The 26134-nt window shown below is 46.3% G+C and overlaps 1 protein-coding gene across 2 annotated transcripts in view; it reads left to right on the top strand.

Moving 5' to 3' along the window:
* Positions 1-15483, top strand: part of LOC146184533 (phosphatidylinositol-3,5-bisphosphate 3-phosphatase MTMR14-like) — a 108771-nt gene extending 93288 nt beyond the window's left edge. The window contains exons 15-21 of one of the 2 annotated variants that reach the window (XM_084609415.1): positions 95-131; positions 629-693; positions 780-838; positions 1462-1597; positions 2714-2878; positions 6953-7057; positions 15138-15483. In XM_084609415.1, coding sequence (XP_084465541.1) covers positions 95-131; positions 629-693; positions 780-838; positions 1462-1597; positions 2714-2878; positions 6953-7057; positions 15138-15360 — 790 coding nt within the window. In that variant the 3' untranslated portion in view covers positions 15361-15483. The remainder of the gene's footprint in view (positions 1-94; positions 132-628; positions 694-779; positions 839-1461; positions 1598-2713; positions 2879-6952; positions 7058-15137) is intronic. The other variant, XM_084609416.1, reaches the window with a different exon arrangement.
* Positions 15484-26134: the final 10651 nt, after the last annotated feature.

Below are 26134 nucleotides of genomic sequence, written 5' to 3'. Positions count from 1 at the left end.
AAACCAAAGGGAATCTTCAGCCGAAATAGACTATTCACTTGAGAAGATTTTATACTTCCTCATTAGCTTTCATTTTTTCCTCCTTCTATTCAAGCCACAATCTTCCCAACCGGGTTAAGAAGAGTGAAGAGGTGGGTGTTGTTTAAGATACTACTATCGCGCTTAACTGCTTCTGCAATAGATGCAATAGCGGGCCGCTTCGTAACCAGTGCCAAATGTTTTACGGATCGCACCAAACCGTACATGTACAGATCCACGATGAGGCGGTGGCACTTCAACTCACACCTAGTATCATTCCTTTGTCGCAATACACTTGGCGCTGCCTCTGGATTAGGGCGGGAAGGATGTTTTCTAAGATACATTGCAAGATTCTAATCTATTTTTTATGCTCATAGTTGCCGAAATTTCAGCTAGTCTTCCGGGGCACGATTTATGCTACTTGGAACTGTAAGCGCTGCTGAATTGTTATATTTTCCGTGTGTTCTGTAAAGTATTCTTAACGTGATACTCGGCAGTAAGCTTACATTAGTGGCAAACGATTACTTTAGAATGAATAAACTGTCCGGCTATCACATCTCTTTTTCATTTCTGCAGCGACATTTGTTAACTTGTTTTTCGTCTACTACAGATCTTCTTCTTCTGCTTCAACGTGCTCAAGTATATCGACACGGAAGAGTTCTCCGTGCTCACCCTGTAAGTTCCAGGTTTTTCCTCGCACACCACAGTTGCATTATCAAGAGCGCTGGTAACCAGGTTCTTGTTATCGTTACGTTTTGCAGGAAGTCACGAAAGGAGAATTCAGAGACACCAAAGAGCAACATTGAATCCACCTGCTCGGGTCAGTACAATATGCGAGCACCTAATGTTTTGATCTGCTTTATTCATTTCGATTTATTGCAGTTTGTTACATTATTTCCTTTGTACAGGAGATATTTGTAATCTGCAAAAAGAGCACCTCTAACAAAAGCGGGCAAATATTACTCCTTTAAACGTCAAATTTCAGCATTTCAGACAGCATATATTCCTTCCCAATGGGTGCATGCAGCTAAAGAAGCGGGATCATTTTCTCTGATTGCGCTACTAAAAATTACTACTACGTCAGAAAATCTTAAGTTGTACAGCACCAATACGTTTGAGTGCCGCTCAGGACAGGCCATAAAATATTGCGCGTAAATGGTAAATAAAAGCGCGGGCAAAGATGTGAACAATCTAATCGTAACGTTGGGTGAATAACTGGGCTTGCTGAGGCAATCATGAGATATTTTTTGATGGCTGACACCTATTTCAGTTCCTTCGCCCTGTCCTGTACATCTGTCTCGCAAAGCGAGAAAATTTTTCTACAAATTATTTGCCATATTTTTTTGTTATATTGATGAAAGACTATAACCTTGGGTCCTGTAGTGCTCAGCATGATGTTCTGCAGTTGCCAGAGAAAAACAATTGGCGTGCTTATCAACGCAGTGGAAAAGATTCCGGTAGAGAGCACGAGCTCCAAAACCCAAGAAAGCAGCGGTCCTAGTGGGTGGGGCCTCGACGAGCCTTTAGTGTACTTTCAAGTTCCTCCCGAATCGGAAGACCAACGCACTACCGGCCACGAGTAAGTTTCATGGCTTCACTCATTGATTCTGAACAATTTGTTTATATCTGCTATCTCGCGATTAGGCTTCTCAGCATGCTGCCGCGCAGATTGCGAGTGTTAAGTTGGGCTTGAGTGGTGTCATTCTCGTAGCACATACCCTGAAAAGGTCGTCCTCTTGCATTCTTTGTAGCGTTTTTCACCGGCACTGAAACCCGTTTGCTCAAAAGCGAAACGAAGAAGTAGTGCAAAACCCTTACAGATACTCGTTTTCACAGCGAGTTCCTGGAAGTGTTATATACGTTATTTCATGTTTGCACTTTGGAAGTGCTACATGGTGTTTTTGCTGTTTACATTGTCCAAATTTTGGAATGCATTCCTTCTGGGCTTTTTTGTTTCTAAATTTGTAACCGCTACGCCTGGTATAAGGGACACATTCCTAGTCAAGCCACCTGTTGACCTTTCTAGTGTGCCCCTTAATCCCGAGGTGTTGAAATAAATGTTTGATTGATTGATTGATTGACTGAACAGGTAAAATACAGAAGGAATATTATTCCCTTGAAAGTAAATGGCCAGTTTTCTTTATTTCTAGGAATGTTTTCTGTAAAAATTCTGTGGTTGTGAAATTTTACGGAAACGCCTACAGGAAATAGCTTGCCATTAGTTTTGTAGGTTAGCGTGAAATGAGCGGAAGTTTATTACCATATTTCGTTTTGTGTCTCAACATTGATCTCAAACTAATATAAGGTTTTCAGGGCCTCTGCACTATTAGAGAGGAAAAGCAAATACCCCTAAATCGTTTAATATTTTCTTTATTGCACACGAGGCGTTTTATACGGTTTTTTTAGTAGCACCAATTTCATAACACCTCATCTGGACCGTCCTTCCGTTCAATGAAATCAAATAAAAAAAAATGCAGGAACGAAAGGCAGATACAAAGTCCTGTACCCCAAGCTCCTTTCAGTGCTCAGCCACTGGCGTAAGTATATTGCGCTCAGTGGCGGTTGGAAGGCGGCATTTAAAGCTCCAGTTTTGGTGCGAACTAATTGTGAGACTGAGTGCAGGCGTTCGGTGTCATATTGACCCGTTCTCCTTCAAAGCCTTTTCAGTTTAAGTACCCTGTTCTGTTTTTCTCAGAGGGGGCGTGCGCATAGGCAGGGAGGACGCCTCTACCGAGAAGACCTCTGGCGAGGACGCAACTGCAGTCACAGTTCCCTCTGAAGACACTACCGCTCCTTCCCACAGTTCTTTTTCAGTGCGGCACCACCATTCATGGGGCGACTCCTCCTTCAGCACAGGAAGGTTAGAATTTTGTTGAAGATTAGCGTTCATACATCAGTTTTTTGTGCACTCCTGAATTGTTCGCTTACAGAACTATCTTATACGTGAGAACGCATTGTACAACACCCAGTTTCAGCAGCAAAAGGGAGCGTAGGGCAGAAACCATGCAGAAAATGGAGGCGAGATTAAGGACAATTTTGACGCGGCGAATAAGAAAAGGAGAGAGAGATGTCCTCTACACGTTCGTGATTCGGCATTTGAGATTCTGAAGTTCGAACTATGCTGAATCACAAGAGAGAGGGGAACAAATATATTATTACGTGGCGGCAAGCGATGAAAACAGGAGAACAGAGGACATAGAGAAGATGCTCGATGGTCGTGAGATGACATTTAATGAATATGTTAGCGCGCCTAGCGTGCGCGCTCCTGCCCGCGCCACTGCCCTCTTCTTCCTAATTCGTTCATAACAATATTTTAAGGGTATTTTCATGTTTGACTGTATCAGGGAACAAAGAGAAAAAGAGAAACTAAGTGTAACGATGTCTAAGTTGAGCATAAAAAAATGATCTCAATCTAAACTAACCAACCAGCATCAGCTCTTTTGACGACCAGAAATTGCCATCAGGCTAAATAATTTTAAATTACCTAAGTGCCAGTTATGCTGGTTGGTTTGTGGGGTTTAACGTCCCAAAGCGGCTCAGGCTATGAGAGACGCCGTAGGGGAGGACTCCAGAAATTTCGACCACCTGGGACCACCTGAGATCGCACAGCACACGGGCGCCTTGCATTTCGCCTCCATTGAAAAGCGACCGCCGAGGCTGGGATTCGATCCCGCGTCCTTGGGAACAGTAGTCGAGCGCCGTAACCACTGCGCCACCCCGGCGGGACAAACCAATGATGCTAGCCCCTACAAAGTGATAAGAGGAAACAGGTGTCGTGGCCAACCCATCCGCCGATTGGCCTGAAGTTCCCAAGCTTTGAACTTCAAACCTCTTGATGTGGCCTATTCTTCCGCAACCTTTCAAATCCCATTTCTTTTTTACAGCGGGGAAAATGGGTGTAGCTTCAATTTAACGAATAAATCAAATATTTTTCGAAGGTCATGCATATATACATATACTTTCTTTCATTCAAAGCAACTTGACAGGGGAATTTGAAGTATTGAAAATCAATAAATACTTAGCACAAGAAAGACCGCGCATGATGGCGCTACGATCAGATCTACTTTTCCGGTCATGGTATATGTCAATGAAAAGCATGAACGACGTCGTTGAATTTTTTTTCACCATGTCTGTAATAACTGTGGTTTTGTCGCTGCAATTTAAGGTGTGTTTACGCTTCGTTGAAGAGATGTGCATTTTTTTTTTAGGCGGTTCTGCGTGCGAAACAGGCGCCTATTTATCTGCTGTGAATTCAGTTCAGTGGAATCATTTGCTTCCACAGACTATATTAGTTTGCGGTTATGTTCTCTGGCAGCCTTGATTTAGGAGCCTGCTATCATCAAAATTAAAATCTAATTGTGCATGCTGACTATTAGGAGTATGGTTAAGTTTGTAAAGTTTTTCAGCAGCATACTAAGGTTTCTTTCAAGAGTTGGTGCTTTCGCTCTCTTATTTCCTCTTCTGCTTTAGCTTTATATTCATATTCATTCATCTCTTTACTCCAGTGCAGGGTGGCGAATCGGTGCCAATGGTCGGTTAATCTCCCCTCCTTCATTTCTTTTTCTCATCTTGTATTTTAACCATATAAAATGAAAAGAATAAAGGTCGCGGATGATTCAGCCTAGCCTTTGGTCAAAGGAATTAGTGATAACTAAGCCGCCTGCTCCTCTCCTTCAAGGCTAAATTAATTCCTCGGCTCACTGCACCTTTTGACACCGGGTGGCGCGACCCACTGCGCTCTGAGCGATAATACACATCATACAGAGCGAACATACACTCTGAGCGATCGGATAAGGAGGTTTGCGATTACGACGTACTTAGCGCTGAAGGTTGCGCCTTTTGCCGAGGAGAAATTTCTTCATGCACTGTCGTAATATATATATATATATATATATATATATATATATATATATATATATATGGAGCGGGTTGAAGCTCGAATGGGTCCGATAGGGCATAGACGTAAAGGAGATGACGCACGGTGGGAAAACAGTAAACTTTAATCCGGCGTTTCGGCCGGGGTCCGGCCTTTGTCAAAGAATGGCCGGACTCCAGCCAAAACGTCGGATTAAAGTTGACTGCTTTTCCACCGTCCGTCATCTCCTTTACGTCTATGCCCTATTGGACCCATTCGAGCTTCAACCCTCTCCATATATATTTATATATATATAATGTATGTGTGTGTGTGTGAGTGAGAGAGATAGAGACCATTCATCATCATCATCATCAGCCTGATTATACCTACTGCAGGGCGAAGGCCTCTCCCATATTTCTCCACTTAACCCGGTTCTGTGCTAGCTGCATCCACTTGACCCCTGCGAACTTCTTAATCTCATCCGCCCACCTAACTTTCTGCCTCCCCCTGCTACGCTTTCCTTCCCTTGGAATGCAGTGTGTTACCCTCAGCGACCATCGGTTATCCTCTCTTCGCACTACATGTCCTGCCCATGCCCATTTCTTTTTCTTAATTTCCACTAGAATGTCGGTAACTTGAGTTATTTCTCTGACCCACTCTGCACGCTTTCTATCTCTTAATGTTACCCCTACCATTTTTCGTTCCATGGCCCTCTGGTAAGTAGAACTCTCTTGGTTAGCCTCCACGTTTCAGCCCCATAAGTGAGTACAGGCAAGATGCAACTGTTGTATACTTTCCTGTTGAGCGATACCGGTAAGCTGCTAGTCATAACCTGCGAGTGCTTGCCAAATGCACTCCATCCCAATCTTATTCTTCTTGTTATTTCCTTTTCATGGTCCGGATCTGCGGTTACTACCTGTCCTAAGTAGACATATTCGCCTACAACTTCCAATATTTCGCTACCTAATGTAAACTGCTGTTCCTTTCCGAGGCTGTTGAACAATACCTTAGTCTTCTGCATATTGATTTTCAAGCCTACCTTTCTACTTTTTCTGTCTAGGTCATCAATCATTATTTGCAGTTCATCCCCCGAGTTGCTTAGCAAGGCAATGTAATCAGCAAATCGCAGATTACTGAGGTATTCTCCATCTACCCTTATCCCTAACTGCTCCCATTCCAAGTCTCTGAATACCTCCTCTAAGCAAGCTGTGAATAGTACTGGGGAGATTGTGTCTCCTTGCCTAACACTTTTCTTTATGGGAATTTTGTTACTTTCTTTATGCAGAACTATGGTTGCTGTGCAGCAACTATATATATCTTCCAGCACTTTCACGTACGGCTCGTCTACCCCCTGATTTCGCAATGCCTGCATCACCGCCGAGGTTTCAACTGAGTCAAATGCTTTTTCGTAATCAATGAATGCTATGTATAAGGGCTGGTTATATTCCGAGCATTTTTCTATCACCTGATTGATGGTATGGATATGATCGATAGTAGAGTACCGTTTCCGAAACCCTGCTTCATCCTTTGCTTGATTGCAGTCTAAGGTTGTCCTGATTCTATTAGCGATTACCTTAGTAAATACCTTATACGTAACAGACAGTAAGCTGATTGGTCTGTAATCTTTAAGGTCCTTAGAGTCCCCTTTCTTGTGAATGAGGATAATATTTGCATTCTTCCATGGTTCCGGTACCGTCGATGACACCAGGCACTGCGTATACAGGGTGGCCAGTTTTTCTAGCACGATATCCCCGCCGTCCTTCAGCAAATCTGTAGTTATCTGATCCTCTCCAGCTGATTTTCCCCTTTTCATAGTTTCTAGTGCTTTCTTGACCTCGTCCTTCGTCACTGGTGGAACGTCTGAGTGTTTTTCCCTACCGCCAATCTCATTACGGTCCTGACTACTTTGGCTACTGTAGAGATCTGTGTAGAACTCCTCGGCTACTTTGACTATCTTGTCCATATTCGTGATGACGGTAATTTAGCATATTTTAGCAGATCAGATTTTTCTGAACTGAATGTTATGCTCCCTTCGTAGGTCATCAACTTTTCTTTTTACTGTCTGTCTCGCATTTTCAGCTGGCAGGTCATCAACGAATCTGGATCCGTCGGTGGCTCGCCGCCATCCTTGAGGTCAACGAAAAAATTCGCAAGCAACCAAACACCAAGCACCGACAGCAGCCTGTAAGACTTCGCGTTGGCTTTCTCATTCTGATGAGTTATTCGGCATATACTTCTAAACACTTTTTGTCTACTCCGCTCGGCCCCGCCGTGGTGGTTTAAGGAAATAGAGCGCTCGACTATTGTGCCCAAGGATGAGAGATCGAATCTCGGCAGCGGCGGCCGCATTTCGATTGAGGCGAAAAGCATAGGTACCCGTGTGCTGTGCGATGTCAGTGCACGTTAAAGAATTCAGGTTGTCGAAATTTCCGGAGCCCTCCTCTACGGCATCTCTCATACCCTTATCATTTCGGTGCGTTAAACCCCATAAACTAACGAAATCAAACCTATTCCGCTCAAGCTACCTACCGCGGAATACGCTTTCTGCATTTAGGCGTGACTTTTGTATTGACTGACATATCATGAATGAGCTTTCGTCTGGGCTCGCGCCTATCTTGTTGCTTAAAATTTTATATTGATAGAGGAGGCGGCAGCATATTTCAGCAACGCATGCCTGAGCCAGACTTTCGAGCGTTCTGGAAAAGCACGTAGCCCACTATATACTGCCACCGTCCACGATTGGTCCTGAGTGGGATGGCTTACACATCTATCCGACTCGGAGGCCACCATCTTCACGTTAGTTTGCTTCAATATTGTCTCGCCTACTTACTTTATTGGCTTTATGTCGTCAGGTTGAAATAAAATAAACAATAATATAACAAATTTTCCAATGCGGTCAATAGGAAGACAAAATGCGACTTTCACTGAGACTTGGACACAGAGATCTTCGCACACTAGAAATAAGTCGTGTGCAAGTGCAGTATCACTAACCTAAGATTTCGTAGTGCTATTTCCGTTACATGTGCCTTCGCGTTTCATTTGACCCTGATAGTACCATGTCACCACGGTGGCACTCCAAACCCCACATCATCTTAGCAATGTGTAGTATCTTTAATGGATGCGAATTGTGAGATGTCATTGATTATACTATACCACAATACACGTCTTTGTTGTTTAAGTTTTATTTCAGCTTGTGCCGTCCACGTCTCATAGGCTATGCTCATGACGTGCAAAATCTTCGAGACCACTGCTGAATATTTTATGGAAAATCGTTGTTTCTAATGCACATCCTTCACACTACATTACCTTTATAGCTGCATGAAGCGTTTCTTCACCTTTTGAAACTATTAAGTAGACGTCTTCATCTTAACCCGCAAGCTATATATTATGGGTGTGGCCTTTACAAGTAAATCTAGGGATAGATGTCTGCTGAGGGTAGGTGGTCATACTTTTGCGGGGCGTTCCCGATCGGCAAGAGTCTGACTTCAAAGTCAGGAGCACCTTCGCAACACCAGAGCATACAAATACAACAGCGTCAGCTTCAGTGTCATCGTCGTTCGACCCAGCGTCCAAAATATCCTCGTCGTCTTCCAACGTCGTGCTACACACTGTAACACTCCCCCCTCCCCCGCGGGGCAAGCACGGTCCCGGTGCTTTCTAAACCTATTGCCGGGAATAGTAGGGTTTTAGACGAGCGACGTGAACAATTTATGTAGGTGGTACAGTGGAGTCTGGCGTGAATGACGGGGCGTAATCTTGTAGTTCGTCACTAAGTTGCTCCAAGACATGGTAGGGACCCAAGTAACGGGGCACGAGTTTCTCGCACAGGCCCACACGGTGGGCCGGGTGCCAAAGGACGAGGGAGCCAGGCGGATGGCGTAAATATTGATGATTATTGTCATAAAGGTGCTTTTGGGTCGTCTGAGAAGCTCTGAGGCGATCCAGAGCAATGTTTTGGGTTGCATCGGCGAGTGCTATGGCATCGGACTCGGAGGCATAACTGCTAGGATGGTCTTCAGCAGGCAGCAAACTGTCGAAAAAGAGCAGAGCGTCACGGACAAGGAGGAGATAAAAGGGTGAGTTGCCGGTAGTACATAAACGGGACGAATTGTGTGCAAATGTGACAAATGGCAAATTGACGTCCCAGTCTCGATTGGGATCAGAAATGTACATGGACAGCATGTCCGTAAGTGTCCGGCTAAGGAGCTCCATAAGGCCATTCCTTTGGGGATGATAGCCTGTCATAAATTTGTGGCAGGTAGAGCATGACCGGAGCAAGTCGCCAACAACTTTAGAAATCAGGCACGGCCCTCGAGCCGCAAGTAGTTGACGGGGAGCACCATGAAGCAGGATGACCTAAATCAGCGATATCGGTGGCACAACTGGCAGGGGTGGCTCTTGTGTTAGCGCACCGCATTGTGTAATCAGTGGCGACAGCAATCCATCTGTTCCCGGAAGTCGATGTCGGAAAAAGCGCAAGGAGGTCGAGACTGACGCTGAAAAATGGGTCAGGAGAAATGTGGATTGGTTGAAGGTGACCGCTGGGCTGAAGCGGCGGCTTCTTATAACGCTGGCACATGTCACAAGCTGCAACCTAGCGGCGAACAGATCGATAAAGGTCAGGCCAGATAAACAGGAGGCGTACTTTATCATACGTGAGTGACACTCCCAGGTGCCCAGCTGTAGGGGCGTCATGAAGTTGGGTCAGAACAGCAGAGAGGAGACAAGTGGGGACAACGAGCAAAAGATCCACACCATCTGGGCGCAAGTTGCGTCTGAACAATGCATCGTCACGCAGCACGGACCTATTGATGGAAGAATCGGAGTCGTCGGTGAGTAGCTGGTCGATAATGGGTCGTTGGGATGGATCAAGACGCTGTTCGGCGCCGATATGCAGAAAGTCCGTGATTGACAACACGTAGTCGTCAGCAGTACAGTCGAGTAATTCAGGAGGATCAATGGGATAGCTGGACAAACAGCAAACCGCCCCCCCCCACTTTTGATCCCCTTGATGCAAACAGCTTGACTTGTATGCGATATCAAATGTGTTTTTCTGTAAGCGCAAGGCCCAGCTACCTAAGCGCCCAGTAGGGTCCCCAAGGGACGGCAATCAACACAAGGCATGGTGGTCGGTCACTACGAAAGGGCCTCCTAAAAGAGGGCAAAATTTAGTCAACGCCCAAACAAGTGCGAGGCATTCTCGCTCGGTAATTGAATAGTTGCGCTGAGATGGAGATAGGAGGCGGCTGGCATAGGAAATTACACGGGAGACTGCATGGTAGAACTGGGAAAAAATAGCGCCAATTCTATGGCCACTGGCGTCGGTTGGAAGTTCTGTAGGGGCCGAAGGATTGAAATGGACCAGTACAGGTGGAGCGGTGAGGGCCGAAATCACTGCTTGAAAGGCGCGAGCTTCATGAGGGTCTCAAGAAAAAGGCGCGTTCTTCTTAAGGAGAGTGGTGAGTGGACGGGTAATGTCAGCCAAGTTCTGGACGAACCGTCGGAATTAAGAACGCAAGCCGGGGAAACTGCGCACATCAGTTGTTGAACGCGGAGCAGGAAAATTGCGGATGGCACAGGCTTTACCAAGGTCAGGCTTGATTCCTGTGGCGTCAACCAAGCATAGGTCGGCATAATTACGTGTGCTCACTCAGGCTCACTCAGAAAAATTTGGTCTATCTGCGGGCTCACTCTCACTCAGACTCACAAGGCCCGGAATCACTCACACTCATGAACTCAAACTCACGCAAGCTGGCGACTCACTCGGGCTGACTCAGACTCATGAACTGAAACTCACGCATGATGACTTCATTCTGGCTCACTCAGACTCATAACTTATCTGGGCTCACTCACTCGTCTCGACTAACTCATTTTTGACTCACGACTCATCTGCACTCACTCACTTCGACTCACGACTCAATTGAGCTCATTAATTTCGACTAATCGGGACTCACTCATCTTAGACTCACTCATTTCCACTCTCTGCAAGTATGGGTAGGCGGTAGGCAGTACAGAGAAAAACACAGAAAATAAATAGAAAAAAATGTGTAACGTTAGATGATTAGACTGTTTTCTTCAGTAATGAATGATTTGAAAGGTTACAGGAAAAGGAAAATTATGGTAGGGATTATCTCTTTTAAGCTGATTATAGTACGAAAGCTTGGTCTTTTTAGCAATAGCACGGGCCAAATTTTTGGTAAGACTATGGCCGATTTGGTGGTTGCCATCGGGCACAGTCAATAATGGTTGGATACCAATTATAACGGTGAAACTTCGAAGGCGGCCTGTGCAAAGTCTGGAAATGGTTATGCCCAACTTTATAGGTAACCATAGAGTCGAGGATGGTCAGTGCAATTATAGGAACTGATCTTTTTTGGCGCAAATTGGCCAAAATCAAATTTGGAGGGTTGGTAAACCGTGTGTGACCCAAACCAAAATTTGGAGGTCACTATCGTGCTCGCCGTAATCGAATTATGCTGTCCGTTCATTTTGGTCCAAAATCGACTCAGGTCAATCTACTGGGGTGAGGGGACCAAATTTGAGGGTGGGCCCGGTCACATTTGGAGGTCACCATCTTGTTCGCCATAGGCATATTAAATTGGCTAGATTTTTGCCCAAATCAGTCGAGGTCAAATTTCGGCGGTGGGTGGGCAAAATATAAGGCGGCCCTGGATGTCACCATCCTGGTCGCCGTAGTGGAATTATGTCGGACAGGTTTTGGACCAAATCGACCGAAGCAAAATTTCAGCTATACTTAATGCGTTTAAATTACCCACGTACGTAGCCACGTATTTGTGACCTCTTCAAAAAGCCCACCCAATTAGAGCAATGACACACAAAAAGAAATATCGGACAAGGTTCTTGGTCAGTGGTGGTAAGCCTGTGACTTCTTTCACAATAAGAACATTAATAATGTGGTTACAGAATGGTCTCTTCGAACTTAGCCTGATATTATTAGCTATGTACTGCTAGCCTGGAACGTTCGCATCGCTGTGCACCAACAAGCAGCTAACCCGTGAAATCATTTGCGAGATACTCCGAAGTAAATAAAACGCAAAGGAAGAACTATATAGCTACCGCAATACAACACGCCAACGAGAACGAATGTTCGATTAACGTGCAATTATCGCCACAGTCAAAATGATTGCGTAATAAAAAACAACAAAATTGCTCTACATCATCAGATCATCAAGAAGCTTATTAATTACTAGAATTACCCCGGCAATTCGAGTCCGCTAGGATCTAATTATCGACTTGTGCCTATTACTCACTCCATCACTTCAGATCATGATTCTTCAACCACTGAGCAAAAATTCATTTGATTTCATAGGAACTTTCTAGGTCGGACTCGGCAAGACTCAGTTCATAATCTGAATGCGAGTCTGGACTCACGACTCTGATCATGATCTAAATGTGAGTCCGGACTCACGACTCTGATCATGATCTAAATGTGAGTCCGGACTCACGACTCAGATCATGATCTGAGTGTGAGCCTGAGTGAGCCCGAATGAGTCGGCCCATGAGTGAGTCCGCCGACTTATGCAACCAAGTGGCTATGAACCTTTATCTGGCATTGGCTGAAGCTGCATTTTTTTAGTTCACCTGGAGATCAGCATTGCGTAAGACAGAAAGGATCGTAGAAAGATAAGCGAGGTAGGTTTTTAATGTCGGGGAGAACACTACCACGTTGTCGAGGTAGCACAGGCACGTGGGCCGTTTGCAAACAAAAAAAAAAACAGGAGAGAGTCCATCGTACGCTCGAAGGTCGCCAGAAGTTGCAGAGGCCAAAAGGCATAACTTTGAATGGGTATAGGCCATCAGAGGTAACAAAGGCAGTTTTTTCACAATCACGTTCGTCTACCGCTATTTGCCAGTATCCTGAACGAAGATCAATTGAAGAGAAATAGCTAGCTCTATGCAGGCAGTCCAGCGCGTAGTCTTTTCGGGGCAGCGGGTATACGTCTTTCTTTGTGATCGCATTCAGTTGGCGGTAATCAACGCAGAACCTCCAACTGCCGTAATTCTCACTAAGGTGACAGGTGATGCCGATGGAGTGTTGAAGGGCATAATGTTAGCCTGCATCTTGTCGACTCAGTTTGTATGATTGCCCCTCAGAAAGAGATATACGGTACGATCAGCTGTGAATCGGGCTAGCATCGCCGGTTTTTATGCGGTGTGTCGCAACGGAGGTTTCAGGGAGAGGACAGTTGCCGAAATCGAAGATGTCCTTGTAGGAATCCCAGAGTTGCGAGTCTGCGTGAGCTTGGTCTGGTGGCAGATCCGTAGCAATCATTTCAGAAATGAGGTCGCAATGAGATGTGGCTTAGAGCGGGGCTGCACATTAATCAGGTTGGAGTTCAGGTGAGACAGCAGAAAGTGTGCACTCGGTGAGGGAAAGCAGTTCGCCGAGTACGATGCCTTGGGGCAACTCTTGGGCAGAGACGCTGAAGTTAAGATCGGAAGGTAGGTGCCGTTGGCAGTGACAGTGACGATTTGAGGAAGGATGGCATAGCGCTAAAGGATACTATCAGTGATAGGGCAATAAATTATATGTGCCATCAGGAACAGAGGAGAACGAGACTTGGAACATATAAGGCTGCTTCAGGTGGTAGGCGAACAAATTCAGCAGCGCGGGGACAATGTATCTGAGAGGCGCTGTTGTAGCAAAGTGGGAGGTCCAAGCGTAGATCGAAGGCCAGTGGTGCAGTCGATAAGGGCAGCATGGGCGGTCAAAAATCAATGCCGAGAATTTAATGGCAAGGACAGCGCTCTATAACGGTGAACAGCACAGGAGCAATACGGTCGGCAATGCTAACACGAGCATAGCGCATTAAAACGACAGCAGCTGCACATACGGCAGAGGAAGTGGCGAGGGTCAAAACTTTGCTCAGAAGGCGACGAAAGGATGAAATAAGGAGAAAAGCTAGGGCGCCAGTGTCAATTAAAACGGTTACAGGTACACCGCCCAGATAAATGTCGAGAAGGTTGTGTCGATCAGCCATGGTCAGGAGAGAATTTTCAGGCCGGGTCGTCACATTCCCGTAGAGAGCCAGAGAAGGGGGGGGGGGGATGAAGAAGGGCGTGTGGGGGCGAGCGGGGGCGCCGGGTCTGGGGAGACGGTGAGCGACTAGACATGCGCGGAGCTGGCGAGATAAAGTTACGAAACCGCGTATCACGGAGATAGTGTGAGTATGGTCGATATTCAGCGCTGCGGTCAGTATAGTAGCGAGGTCGAGGTGGCGGAACCCAACGGCTACGGTAGCGACAATAAATGTGGCCTACGCGTAAGCAGTTGATGCAGATTGGACACCGTAACAATACGTTCTTTTCCTCTGTCGTAGCTCAGGGCTCCACGATCGTCAGGAGGCTCGTGGTTGTCAAAATACCGGAGGCCAAGGCTGAAATCTTAAGAAACAAATTATGGAGACAGTTAAGCTCCGCATTTAGGTGCATAGATAGACGGCGTTAATAGCCTCCATATGCGGCTCTCCTTGTGGTGCTAGTTCTCGTTATGCATGCTTCTAAAAACTGTCCAAATCAATAATGCTCTGATTTACGGCGCTGTTGTCCCACATGCGCTCATTAGCATAGAAATTTCAATCGCTGCCGTTTTCCTTTAGCTTGCTAAAAACAATAATTCCTGGCGTTCCATAGACTCCGAGTAGAGCAGAAATTTACTCACATTTTAAAATGCAGCTGTTCAATGCAGTGAACTATTCTCATTACGCTGCTCATGCGGTACGTTCAGAACGTATCAATCGGCTGAAAGAGTATGCAGTCTCGCGACTGACGCAACAAATTTTGATCAAGACAACGAGTAGGAATATTTACTCTGCAGAAGCGAGAATGGTAAACAAGAAAACAATTATTCACCTTGAAAACCTCTTTAAAGGAAAATTAAAGAAGAAGATCCTGTTCTCCTCAAGAAACAGAAAATGGTTTCTGTTCACTTAAGTACGATCTGTGTTAGGAGAGTGAGTGTATGGGGTGGGGGGGGGGGTGATCGCACTTTTTGATACCGCCTTTCTTTGTTCAAGGGTGACGTTTTTTTCCTGTAAAAGTCAAAGTAGTGAATTAAGCTCTACCGAGGTGATTCATTCTCGCTATTTGCCGAGTGCATTCTCTTTCGTGTGTACCTATAATGCGGCTTACTCGCCGGGATCCTTCTCATGTTTACTGCCACAAACTCGTTTATGCATGTATGCCCTCAATAGAGTTGCCATAAATTCCCCTCTCATGACTCTAACCTCTCATTCCTCAACAGTGGCAACGGGGACCAGCCCGCAGATGTTTCACATCAGGTGCTGTCTAGAGCAGAGCTTCTGCAGCGCCGTCGTGAGCGGCTGAAAGAGGTTCGCCGCATGGTGAGCAGACCCTACCAGAGCATTGTGGCGGATAGGACGAACCGACGTGCGGGGAGTCGACTGAGCAGCTGGGCACGAAGCTTCTTTTCAGTGACCACCACGCTATTTCAAGATTGCTGCTGAAGTCGGAAGGAATATTATGTGGCTTTTAGTCCTGCATGTGGCAATGCACTTACACGAAAACCATTCTAACATATATCCTGGCACATTGTGTACTTCCAATAAATGCAATGCGGCAATTTGGCGTTTGCGTAATCAATGGTTCGACGAAAATAATTCTGGCAAGGCATTAAATGAACTGATTTACGGTCACTGATCGAGTCTGAAGAAGGTTTAGACATTTCTGATCCGCGAACGGGTTTATTGTCCACTGAGATAAACAAGAAGTCACCACTTAAATAAGCAAAACGTGAAGTAATAAGCACGCCTAAATGAGTGGTGTAGTCCCTTGCATCCGGATAAAGCATAGTGTGCCAGCTCTTTTGCGCTTTTGTTTCTCCGGAACCTTGATAAAGCATACCGCCTACAGGAACAAATACGCTGCCATATGGTTGTAATCATGATACCGTGCGACGAAAAAAAGAACAATGGAGCTGATAGAAAAGAGAAGCAAAGCGCGCTAGGACTTCGTCATGAGGGATGAGAAGGTTGGGAAACGGGAACAGCCTTGACTGTGGCAACTCTGTTGGAGGCCAACACGTGGCGCAGTCGGCGACAGGTGCCCGGGTTCAAATTTCAACAGCGAAAGCTTTCCCTACTACACTCCGAAACTTCTTCGCCGTGTGCGCGTGTTTGATCATGAACCGAGGAAAAACCACGTGGTAGCTATGATAACACTAAGCCGCTGCCGTCGAAACTAAGGTAACCGCGAGATAGCCGCGGCCTTGTTACGTGACAACCATGACGCCGCCCCAATCTCAGCTACGCTGGAGCCGTGGCACTTTCTCTGTCTAGATAGCCTCCGCAGCTGTCGTAATTAGAGTCGAAGCGCCGCCTTGGCCTATGCTGGCCTTGGCCTATGCCACTAATAACAGATGCATTTATTAGTGGCATAGGCCAGATGGCTGATTGCGTTCTTTGAGTCGGCCATATCTGTTGGTGCGGAAACCACAGAACGAGGCAGAGAACTTTAAATGCTGGTTTATATACCGGTTAAATGCTCGTTATGGATGATCGAGGTGAGATGTCTCGTTAACTGTTTGTGTCTCAGAGTGGCAGACAAAGAGAAGAGGCCGAATAATATCGTCCAGTGGACGCAGTTAGCCGAGAGCTGGCTGCTGCACAGAGACGGAGAGAGGCGGGTGGAGCTAAACGTGACGAAGGTTTCGATTTGGTTACTATGTTTATCAGAGTTAATCATTACCTTTTCTTGTTTTGCGATAAAAGCACGCAAGTCAAGGCAAGTGCTTAAACGGACGAATTGTCAAGACAAACGCTGCGCGCATCATCCGCCTCAGGTACGAATTTTTCGAGCGTTAGGTTTCCAAATCTGCGGAAAACGTACTAGTCCTTGTATCTCATTTGATATGCGTAGAGAAAATTCGATTTGGTCGAGAGTGTCACGAGGTCACGCGGAGGAGAAGTGATTAAATAGTCAGGTTATATATGTGTTTACAAGGCCCCAACATGACGCAACTGCGATAGGGGTATTTAGGAACGTAAGTAAAATTATATGCACCCAAAGAAAATGTAAGATGAGATCCAAACTGTCTCTTTTGCGTCGCAAATCAAACCGTCGAGGCATATTGGTTCAATTTGCGTAAAACGAAGTTGGTGTTGCTGCTAATAGATCACAAATAGATAAAAATAAATACAGGGGTGAAAAAAGACAGAGGACTCCAGGCCGCGAGAGGAACCTGTTGGCAGTGTCGTATGCACAAGTTTGCCTGGACGTTTTTGTGCGGTCATCGATACAGCGCATCACACACTACTCCACGCCTCTATGGAAACGCTGGGGCAGACCAGACGTACGTTGTAGGTATACGTCTTCGCCGAAAGCGATCGGGCCTAATGGTTTGCTTTTCGCCCGTATCGTAGAGCCTTATCACTCCCGCTAAAATCAAACGTTCTCTAAAAGCAAGAACCGTAGTCTTCTTTACAGTAAACAGACGTAAGCCATACACTCTACCTCGGAGACCTGGGTGCTTTCGGCAAATACAGAACATAATATTACATACGATTAATTTCAAAATTAAATTAGCTGATGTATGTGCAGTACATAAACTGTGAGGAGCAATTTGGTAGGCACTTCATGCGATGGCGACTGAGCGAAGCAAAACTCTGCTGCAGTACTATCTGCAGGCTGCACATGAAATCTACACAGAAGATGGGGCCTATTCCTATCAGCAGGTGCCTACATAGTGTGGATTGATCGATTCAATCCTACGCGCTTCAAATCGCTGAAGGGCCGAGCGGCGACGCTGCAGCGGTGGTCCCCTGGCCCTGTTTTCATTTCCTGCTTTTTAATGCGAAAACCTTTCTAGGCTCATGGAACGAAATTCCATGCGTGAGAGGTGTGCGCCAGATCTGTCATATTCCGTGAGATACTTTCTTGTCTAGCGTTCCTGCCATTTGCGATCACGCATTCGAACGCGCGCCAAGGAACGCCAAGCGGCAGGAGCGATGGTGTACAGTCCACACTCACACTTGCCATAGAAAGTGTGACAGATACAGTGCCTTTCCTTTCCTGTACATCAATTATATATAATTGTATGTAGAGCTGCAACAAACGCAAATGAGAGGCAAATTATAGTTGAGGAAGGGTAAGCTTTCGTCGAGACCCTCTAATTTTCTGTTGCGGTGCGTTTTCATGTGAAATGACAGATTGCGCGCCGCGGCATGATACAACAATTTCGCTGTGTCATGCTGCACATGGGCCTCCCTAACAGGCGTAAATCAGCCAGGTGGATTGAAGGGCCGTAAGAGAAAACTTTGATCGCTTGAGTCTGAGTGATCTGTCTTGCAGTGAAAAACAAAATAAATACAGGAGGCTGGTACAGCGCACTGCCGACTATGTCAACACCATAGTATATACTTGCCGCAGAAAGCGTGACAGGTACTACGCCTTTCCTTCCCTGTACACCAATTATAACAAACGCCGTTAAGTAGCATACTATAGGAAAGGAAGGGTAGGCTTTCACCATTATCCTGTTAAGAGACATCTGAAGGTCCCTCTAAATTTTTGTGCCTGTGCGCTTTCATACGAAATCGTAGATTGCGCGCCGCGGCATGATACGACCATATCGTTGTGTCATGCTGCACACGGGCCTCTCTCACAGGCGTAAATCAGCACGATGGATGAAAGAGCCGTAGGAGAAAACCTTGATCGCTTGAGTCTGCCTGATCTGGCTGACAGTGAAAAAAATAAATACATGAGGCGCTGATTGGAAACCCCTTTTTCGACTATGCCAACAGCTTAGTTTATACTTGCCGGAGGAAGTGTGACAGATACTACGCCTCTCCTTTCCTGTACACCAATTATAACAAACACCGTTAAGTAGCAAACTATAGGAAAGGAAGGGTAGGCTTTCACCATTCTCCTCTTAAGAGACATCTGAAGAACCCTCTAAATTTTTGCGCCTGTGCGCTTTCATATGAAATCATAGATTGCGAGCCGCGGCATGATACGACCATATCCTTGTGTCATGCTGCACACGGGCCTCTCTCATAGGCGTAAATGAGCACGATGGATAAAAGAGCCGTAGGAGAAAACCTTGATCGCTTGAGGCTGCCAGATCTGGCTTGTAGTAAAAAAAATAAACGCATGAGGCGCTGATTGGTACAACATATTCTCGACTCTGCCAACAGCCTAGTTTATACATGCCGGAGAAAGTGTGACAGATACTACGCCTTTCCTTTCCTGTACACGAATTATAACAAACACCGTTAAGTAGCAAACTATAGGAGAGGAAGGGTAGGCTTTCACCATTCTCCTCTTAAGAGACATCTGAAGAACCCTCTAAATTTTTGCGCCTGTGCGCTTTCATATGAAATCATAGATTGCGAGCCGCGGCATGATACGACCATATCCTTGTGTCATGCTGCACACGGGCCTCTCTCATAGGCGTAAATGAGCACGATGGATAAAAGAGCCGTAGGAGAAAACCTTGATCGCTTGAGGCTGCCAGATCTGGCTTGTAGTAAAAAAAAATAAACGCATGAGGCGCTGATTGGTACAACATATTCTCGACTCTGCCAACAGCCTAGTTTATACATGCCGGAGAAAGTGTGACAGATACTACGCCTTTCCTTTCCTGTACACGAATTATAACAAACACCGTTAAGTAGCAAACTATAGGAGAGGAAGGGTAGGCTTTCACCATTCTCCTCTTAAGAGACATCTGAAGAACCCTCTAAATTTTTGCGCCTGTGCGCTTTCATATGAAATCATAGATTGCGAGCCGCGGCATGATACGACCATATCCTTGTGTCATGCTGCACACGGGCCTCTCTCAAAGGCGTAAATGAGTTCGATGGATGAAAGAGCTGTAGGAGAAAACCTTGATCGCTTGAGGCTGCCAGATCTGGCTTGTAGTAAAAAAAAATAAATGCATGAGGCGCTGATTGGTACATTCTCGACTATGCCAACAGCTTAGTTTTTATTTGCCGGAGAAAATGTGACAGATACTACGCCTTTCCTTTTCTGTAGACCAATTATAACAAACGCCGATAAGAGGCAAATTATAGGAGAGGAAGGGTAGCCTTTAGGCATTCTCCTCCTAAGAGATATCTAAGAGACACTCTAATTTTTTGTTGCGGTCCGCTTTCATATGAAATAACAGACTGCAGGCCGCGGAATGATACAACTATTTTGATGTGTCATGTTGCACACGGGCCTCCCTCACAGGCGTAAATCAGCACGATGGATGAAGGGGCCGTAGAAGAAAACCATGATCGCTTGAGTCTGCCTGATCTGGCTGATAGTGAAAAAAAATGCAAAAGCGCTGACTGGCATAGCACATTGTCGACTATGCCAACAGCTTAGTTTATACTTGCCGGAGAAAGTTTGTCAGATACTACGCCTTTCCTTTCCTGTACACCATTTATAACAAACGCAGATAACAGGCAAATTATAGGAAAGGAAGGGTAGGCTTTCACCATTCTTCTCTTGAGAGGCATCTGAATGACCCTATAACTTTTTGTGCCTCAGCGCTTTCATATGAAATCACAGATTGCGCGCCGCGGCATGATACAACCATTTCGATGTATCATGTTGCACACGGGCCTCCCTCACAGGCGTAAATCAGCACGATAGGTGAAAGAGGCGTAGGAGAAAACCTTGATCGCTTGAGTCTGCCTGATCTGGCTTTCAGTAAAAAAATAAATGCAAGAGGCGCTGATTGGTACAGCACATTCTCGACTACGCCAACAGCCTAGTTTATACATGCCGGAGAAAGTGTGACAGATACTACGCCTTTCCTTTCCTGTAAACCATTTATAACAAACGCCGATAAGAGGCAAATTACAGTAGAGGAAGGGTAGGCTTTCATCATTCTCCTCTTAAGAAACATCTGAAGGACCCTCTAATTTTTTGTTGCTGTGCGCTTTCATATGAAATCAGAGATTGCGCGCCGCGGCATGATACAACCATTTCGTTGTGTCATGCTGCACACGGGGCTCTCTCACAGGCGTAAATCAGAACGATGCATGAGAGGGCCGTAGTATAAAACCTTGATCCCTTGAGTCTGCCTGATCCGGCTTTGTCTATTTGCGTGCCGATATGCTATATACTTACGCCGCAGCCGCATGCAGACTACACAGTATTTGTTCCAAATATAAGTCACTAAGAATAAACTCTCTTGCAGTTATCTCGCCGATATATGAGCTTTCATTTCTTTCGCGTGGGTTTCCCCTCAGTTGGGCTTCTCACCTCGCCTTGAGTCACGGGGAAGTAGTTGACGGGGAGCACCATGAAGCAGGATGACCTAAATCAGCGACATCGGTGGCACAAATGGCAGGGGTGGCTCTTGTGTTAGCGCACCGCATTGTGTAATCAGTGGCGACAGCAATCCATCTGTTCCCGGAAGTCGATGTCGGAAAAAGCGCAAGGAGGTCGAGACTGACGCGGAAAAATGGGTCAGGAGAAATGTGGATTGGTTGAAGGTGACCGCTGGGCTGAAGCGGCGGCTTCTTATAACGCTGGCACATGTCACAAGCTGCAACCTAGCAGCGAACAGATCGATAAAGGCCAGGCTAGATAAACCGGAGGCGTACTTTATCATACGTGAGTGACACTCCCAGGTGCTCAGCTGTAGGGGCGTCATGAAGTTTTGTCAGAACAGCAGAGCGGAGATAAGTAGGGACAACGAGCAAAAGATCCACACCATCTGGGCGCAAGTTGCGTCTGAACAATGCATCGTCACGCAGCACGGACCTATTGATGGAAGAATCGGAGTCGTCGGTGAGTAGCTGGTCGATAATGGGTCGTTGGGATGGATCAAGACGCCGTAGTATAAAACCTTGATCCCTTGAGTCTGCCTGATCCGGCTTTGTCTATTTGCGTGCCGATATGCTATATACTTACGCCGCAGCCGCATGCAGACTACACAGTATTTGTTCCAAATATAAGTCACTAAGAATAAACTCTCTTGCAGTTATCTCGCCGATATATGAGCTTTCATTTCTTTCGCGTGGGTTTCCCCTCAGTTGGGCTTCTCACCTCGCCTTGAGTCACGGGGAAGCGAAAACAACGTAGCAATTTGCAGATTCATCCAATGCACATCCGGGCACAGAAAAGATCGTAAGTTTCTCTCTCTGGACTTGAACAGTCACGCGATCTAACACTCTCATACAAGCAAAACCGCCAGTGAGTGCTCGCAGCCTCGAACAACACAAGCTTAGCTCAGTGGGGTGAGACTCCCGTAGAAGCAATAGGGAGGGAAAATTGCTGGCGACACTGGCGGCTCCTGTTTTTTCAGGCGTAAACACTCGGATCGCGAAAATGCGTTCGTACCCACCTGAGAGCAGGATAAAAGATATAATATATCAAACAAAAGCACAATCAAACATTCCTGAATGTTCCGTGAGCGGCTTCAAGCAGCAACTGTCACCAGCCTAAGAAAGCTAACAGTGTCGCTATCGGTTGTAACGTTTCCGGCAATGTTTTAGGTGAAGCGCGGAAAATACTTGTGATAAGCAGGAACTGCAGAACTGGCACTATTATCAGTAGCCGGTACGGTCGAACTGTTTCTTTACACAATACTAGCCCATCAAGTTGCATCTCTTCACTTCTCTCCTAAAAAAAAATTCCTAACGGCACGCGATACTTGCGGTGGCCGCCCGCGCCTGCCGCCGCTCTCTCCGCCGACGATTCAAATGGATGGGAGGAGGAGGGTGTATGTCACGTGGGCAGATTTTCCGCAACATAATGCTTTCAACAAGCGTGCGGCTCGTTTTGAAATTGACGTGTGAGCTAATTTCCCATTGTTGTGTAGTTTAGGGCCCAGCGCAACCTGTGTTTTGCATCTGCCAGCAGTGTCTGGCATCGCTCAGAGGCCTTTGCCATTCCCAATGCATTGGAGACGGTGTGGCAGAAGTGATGTCAAAATTGACGGTTAGCCAAGTCGGGAAATTAGCAACGGCATGGCGGTTGCTATGAAAACTCGGGGAACTAGCAACAGCGTTGCTAAGGGCTCGAGGTACGCGAGCATTGCGGAGATAGAAAATGCGGAGGGTAAAGGAGGAGGAGAGACATTGCAGCGTCCGGTCGCAGCGCGGCCATGCCGGCTTCCACAAAGTGACGTCAGGGCCTCCTTAAGTTCTTTCCTTCCTCCATGGCTCCGACGGTAGTCGCTCGCAACTCGCTTCATGCCACCTCGCTGCTTATCTGCTCGCACCAAGCAACTGCAACAGTGCCGAGCTACCACCGTGTTTAAAAATGGCGTTACAGCAAGAGAGAGGCGGCTCGGGGCAGGTCAAAGGATGGCACCACTCTGAATGGTAGCGCTGACATAGAGGCGCCCTATACTTTACAGACGCGTTGCACCATCTAGCGAGATTGACACAAAACGCCACGGCTAAGGAATTGTGCAGGAGAAAGGCATTTCCAGCTCTTAAGCAATCTAAAGAGCAATGCTGTAATCTTTTTTTACTGTATTTGGCCCTCCTTGTTTGGGGCAGCAAAGTTGTCCTCTAATGAACCTCTGGTGCGGAAATACGTACTACCTTAGCTTTCGAGGTTTCCACAGAGAAGTGTCTCAATGCCATGTTGGAAAACCCTGCGAAAAGGACAAAGTTGATTTGCAAATTGTTTAGCCGCCAGTAGTTGATAGGCCGTTAGGGTTACTTATTTAGCAAAGCCCGCATTTCTTTACTCTCAATGCAAAGAGCTGTTATTTTGGTGTACACAAAGTGTTAAATATAAACAGCATACCATTAAGGCTCCATGTTTTGGGCATGACGCGATAGCGGTAGCGGCTGCCATCTGTGGATCTCCTAGCGAGTCTTTGTCAGCGTACAAGCACATTGCTACTCGTCTCCGTCATGGTGGAGCAGTGGTTAGAGTTGCTGTTCCCAAGGATGCGGGTTTGAATTCGACCCGCGGCGGTTGCTTTACGATGGAGGCGGAAAGCAAGGCGAACGTTTTCTGTTGGATGCCCGTGTACGCTTAAGAACTCCAGGTGGTCGAAACTTTCGGCCATCTGTCACCTTGCAGAGCATTAAATCACAATATGACAGTGCTAACTATGTGCACGTTTCCCGTAATCAGTTCACTGTTTCAGTTCACTGAGGACATGAAGGGACATTTGTGAATTGCAAATAATGACTCGTAGGGACACAAAATGCACCGGGGTCAGGTGAGCTCAGCTAGCTCGGTGTAGCGCTTGTTTGTGCCAGTAGGACAAAAAGAATCTGGTGGTTGATCCGACACCAAATGTTGGGATTTTTGTCCTCCTGTGGCTTCGGCCCCCACATCCCTCAGACATTTCCCTTGGGATGACCGAGCTTGGAAAATCGCCCATCATCCTTTCCTACTCTGCTGCATCATTGGCTTTGCCATTCTCTTTCTAGGTTTACAGTTCCCTTTCTTACTTGTCGGTAATTTATTTTTATGGCGGGCTTGTTGCCACGTGGTCGAACAGCATATGCATTTGATTGCTTTCTTTTCATAATGTGGTATGCTTCAAGAAATAGTCAACGAGGTAGCAGCTGCATTCTGTAGAAGAAAAAAGGGTACAAGGCCGTGGAGTTGATGGGTTTCAAGGCCTAGCTTTCTTCAAAATGTGACATTTAACTTTAAGTCCGTGTGCCCCGTACAGAATCCTCGACCGACTCTAAGCGACAAATACGAACCATCATAGCTGTATACCGGTGGCGTCGCAGATACAAAAAGGGCTTCTTGAGACGGCTGCGAAAACAAAACTCCATATCACTGGGCTGGAATAAACCTAACGTGTTTTTGTATTTTGCGTACGATAATATGACGGTTCTAGTAATGATGTTTTGATTGGCAACTTTTAAATCGAAGTGCGTGCGCGCGTGCGTAGGTGTTCGCGTGCATGCGTGTGTGTGCGTGGAGAGAGAGGAGATTGTTGGCGGCTTCACTTTTCCTTTTTTCATTGCGTATAGAGGGAACAAATTAAGGCTTTTTAATCACAGTTGCGTGCAGGAAACCTGACGTTTGTACGACAGCAAGCAGGCGAGCAAGTTCGTGTATGATGGCGCGATTATAGAGAAAAGTGGCGTCGAAGCTTCTAAAGCGCACGCTATGCTAAGTTCGAGGCTTTAGCAGCCATTTTTCATATATCGAAAACTGCTACAGAGCGCACTCAAAGGCAGCCAAAAGCACTGATGTCAGGAAAGCATAGACGATTTATTTGCGGTGTTGATCAATGCGGAAAAAGAATGTAATCATTAAGTTAATTCATTAAAAATTAGTAGGAAAGAATAATGCCGCCAGTAGATATGATGCCAAAGCCATATAGCCATTTCGACCTCTCCATCGTTGTGCAGCTTGTGGTGGACAGCAAGTGCCATATCCTCGATGCGGTCGCAAAGTGGCCCGTTGGCACATACGACGCACGAGTGCTCACACACAGCGCCCTCGCTCAGCTCTTCAAATCGGGCACTTACAGCGGCATCCTGCTGCAGTGGTTATCCATGCAGACTTTGGCTATTTATATGTACGCTTCCTCTTACAGCTCATGGGCCTGGATCTTGGCATGAGTGGCATCGATGGCGCCCACGATGTCGGGGAAACCTCCAGCAGCACAGAGGTCGCTCATGCAGCCCGGCAGCTCATCCTGTGATGGCCAGCTGTAAAGCAGGAAGCCTATATCACTTCTGGTGTGCATATTCATCGCTAACAGTTTCAGACAATCATGTGGCGGCACAAAACCGAGATTAAATTACACGCTGATGCCATAGCGCAGCAGGACTTGTCGTCCCTTGCTCCGTCGGTGACGTGCCGCTGGGATTCTGAAGAGGATGCAGTGCAGAGCACATGCCCTGAGTGTCCAAGGCAAGCTGGTGGATCTTCGACATATTTTATGGACATGGCCAGGAATGAGCCGTCAAGAATAAGACGACTACAAGAAGCTGGATCGACTGTCGTCTACAAAGGGGGAACGTTTACACTTGTGGCTAATGGACAAATTAAGAGCCGCAGCTTGCTCCGATTCCTTGAAGAAAATAGACTGCATGATTCCTTTTACGTTAAAAGACAGCCTCATTCTATGCCACCCCCCCCATGTCAAGCCTTCCAAAAAAAAGCAACTTGTCGTAGACCCTGTATGATGCAAACCCCGTCTATTTGCGCAATCGGTACTATAAACCGGACTTACTAAACCGTTGTGCTCGATCAAGACAATAAAGGCTTATGACCGTAATAGGCGAAAAAAAAACGTTCCTGAAAACGTTGCTTCGCTGTCGGTAACGTCCTCTATGGGCCCTGCATATC

Source organism: Amblyomma maculatum, chromosome 7 (genome assembly GCF_055883805.1).
Source record: "Amblyomma maculatum isolate TAMU_Amacu chromosome 7, ASM5588380v1, whole genome shotgun sequence".
In the NCBI taxonomy this organism is placed as follows: domain Eukaryota; kingdom Metazoa; phylum Arthropoda; class Arachnida; order Ixodida; family Ixodidae; genus Amblyomma; species Amblyomma maculatum.
Note: the sequence above shows the minus strand (reverse complement) of the source record. Positions and strands in the feature narration are given on the sequence as shown.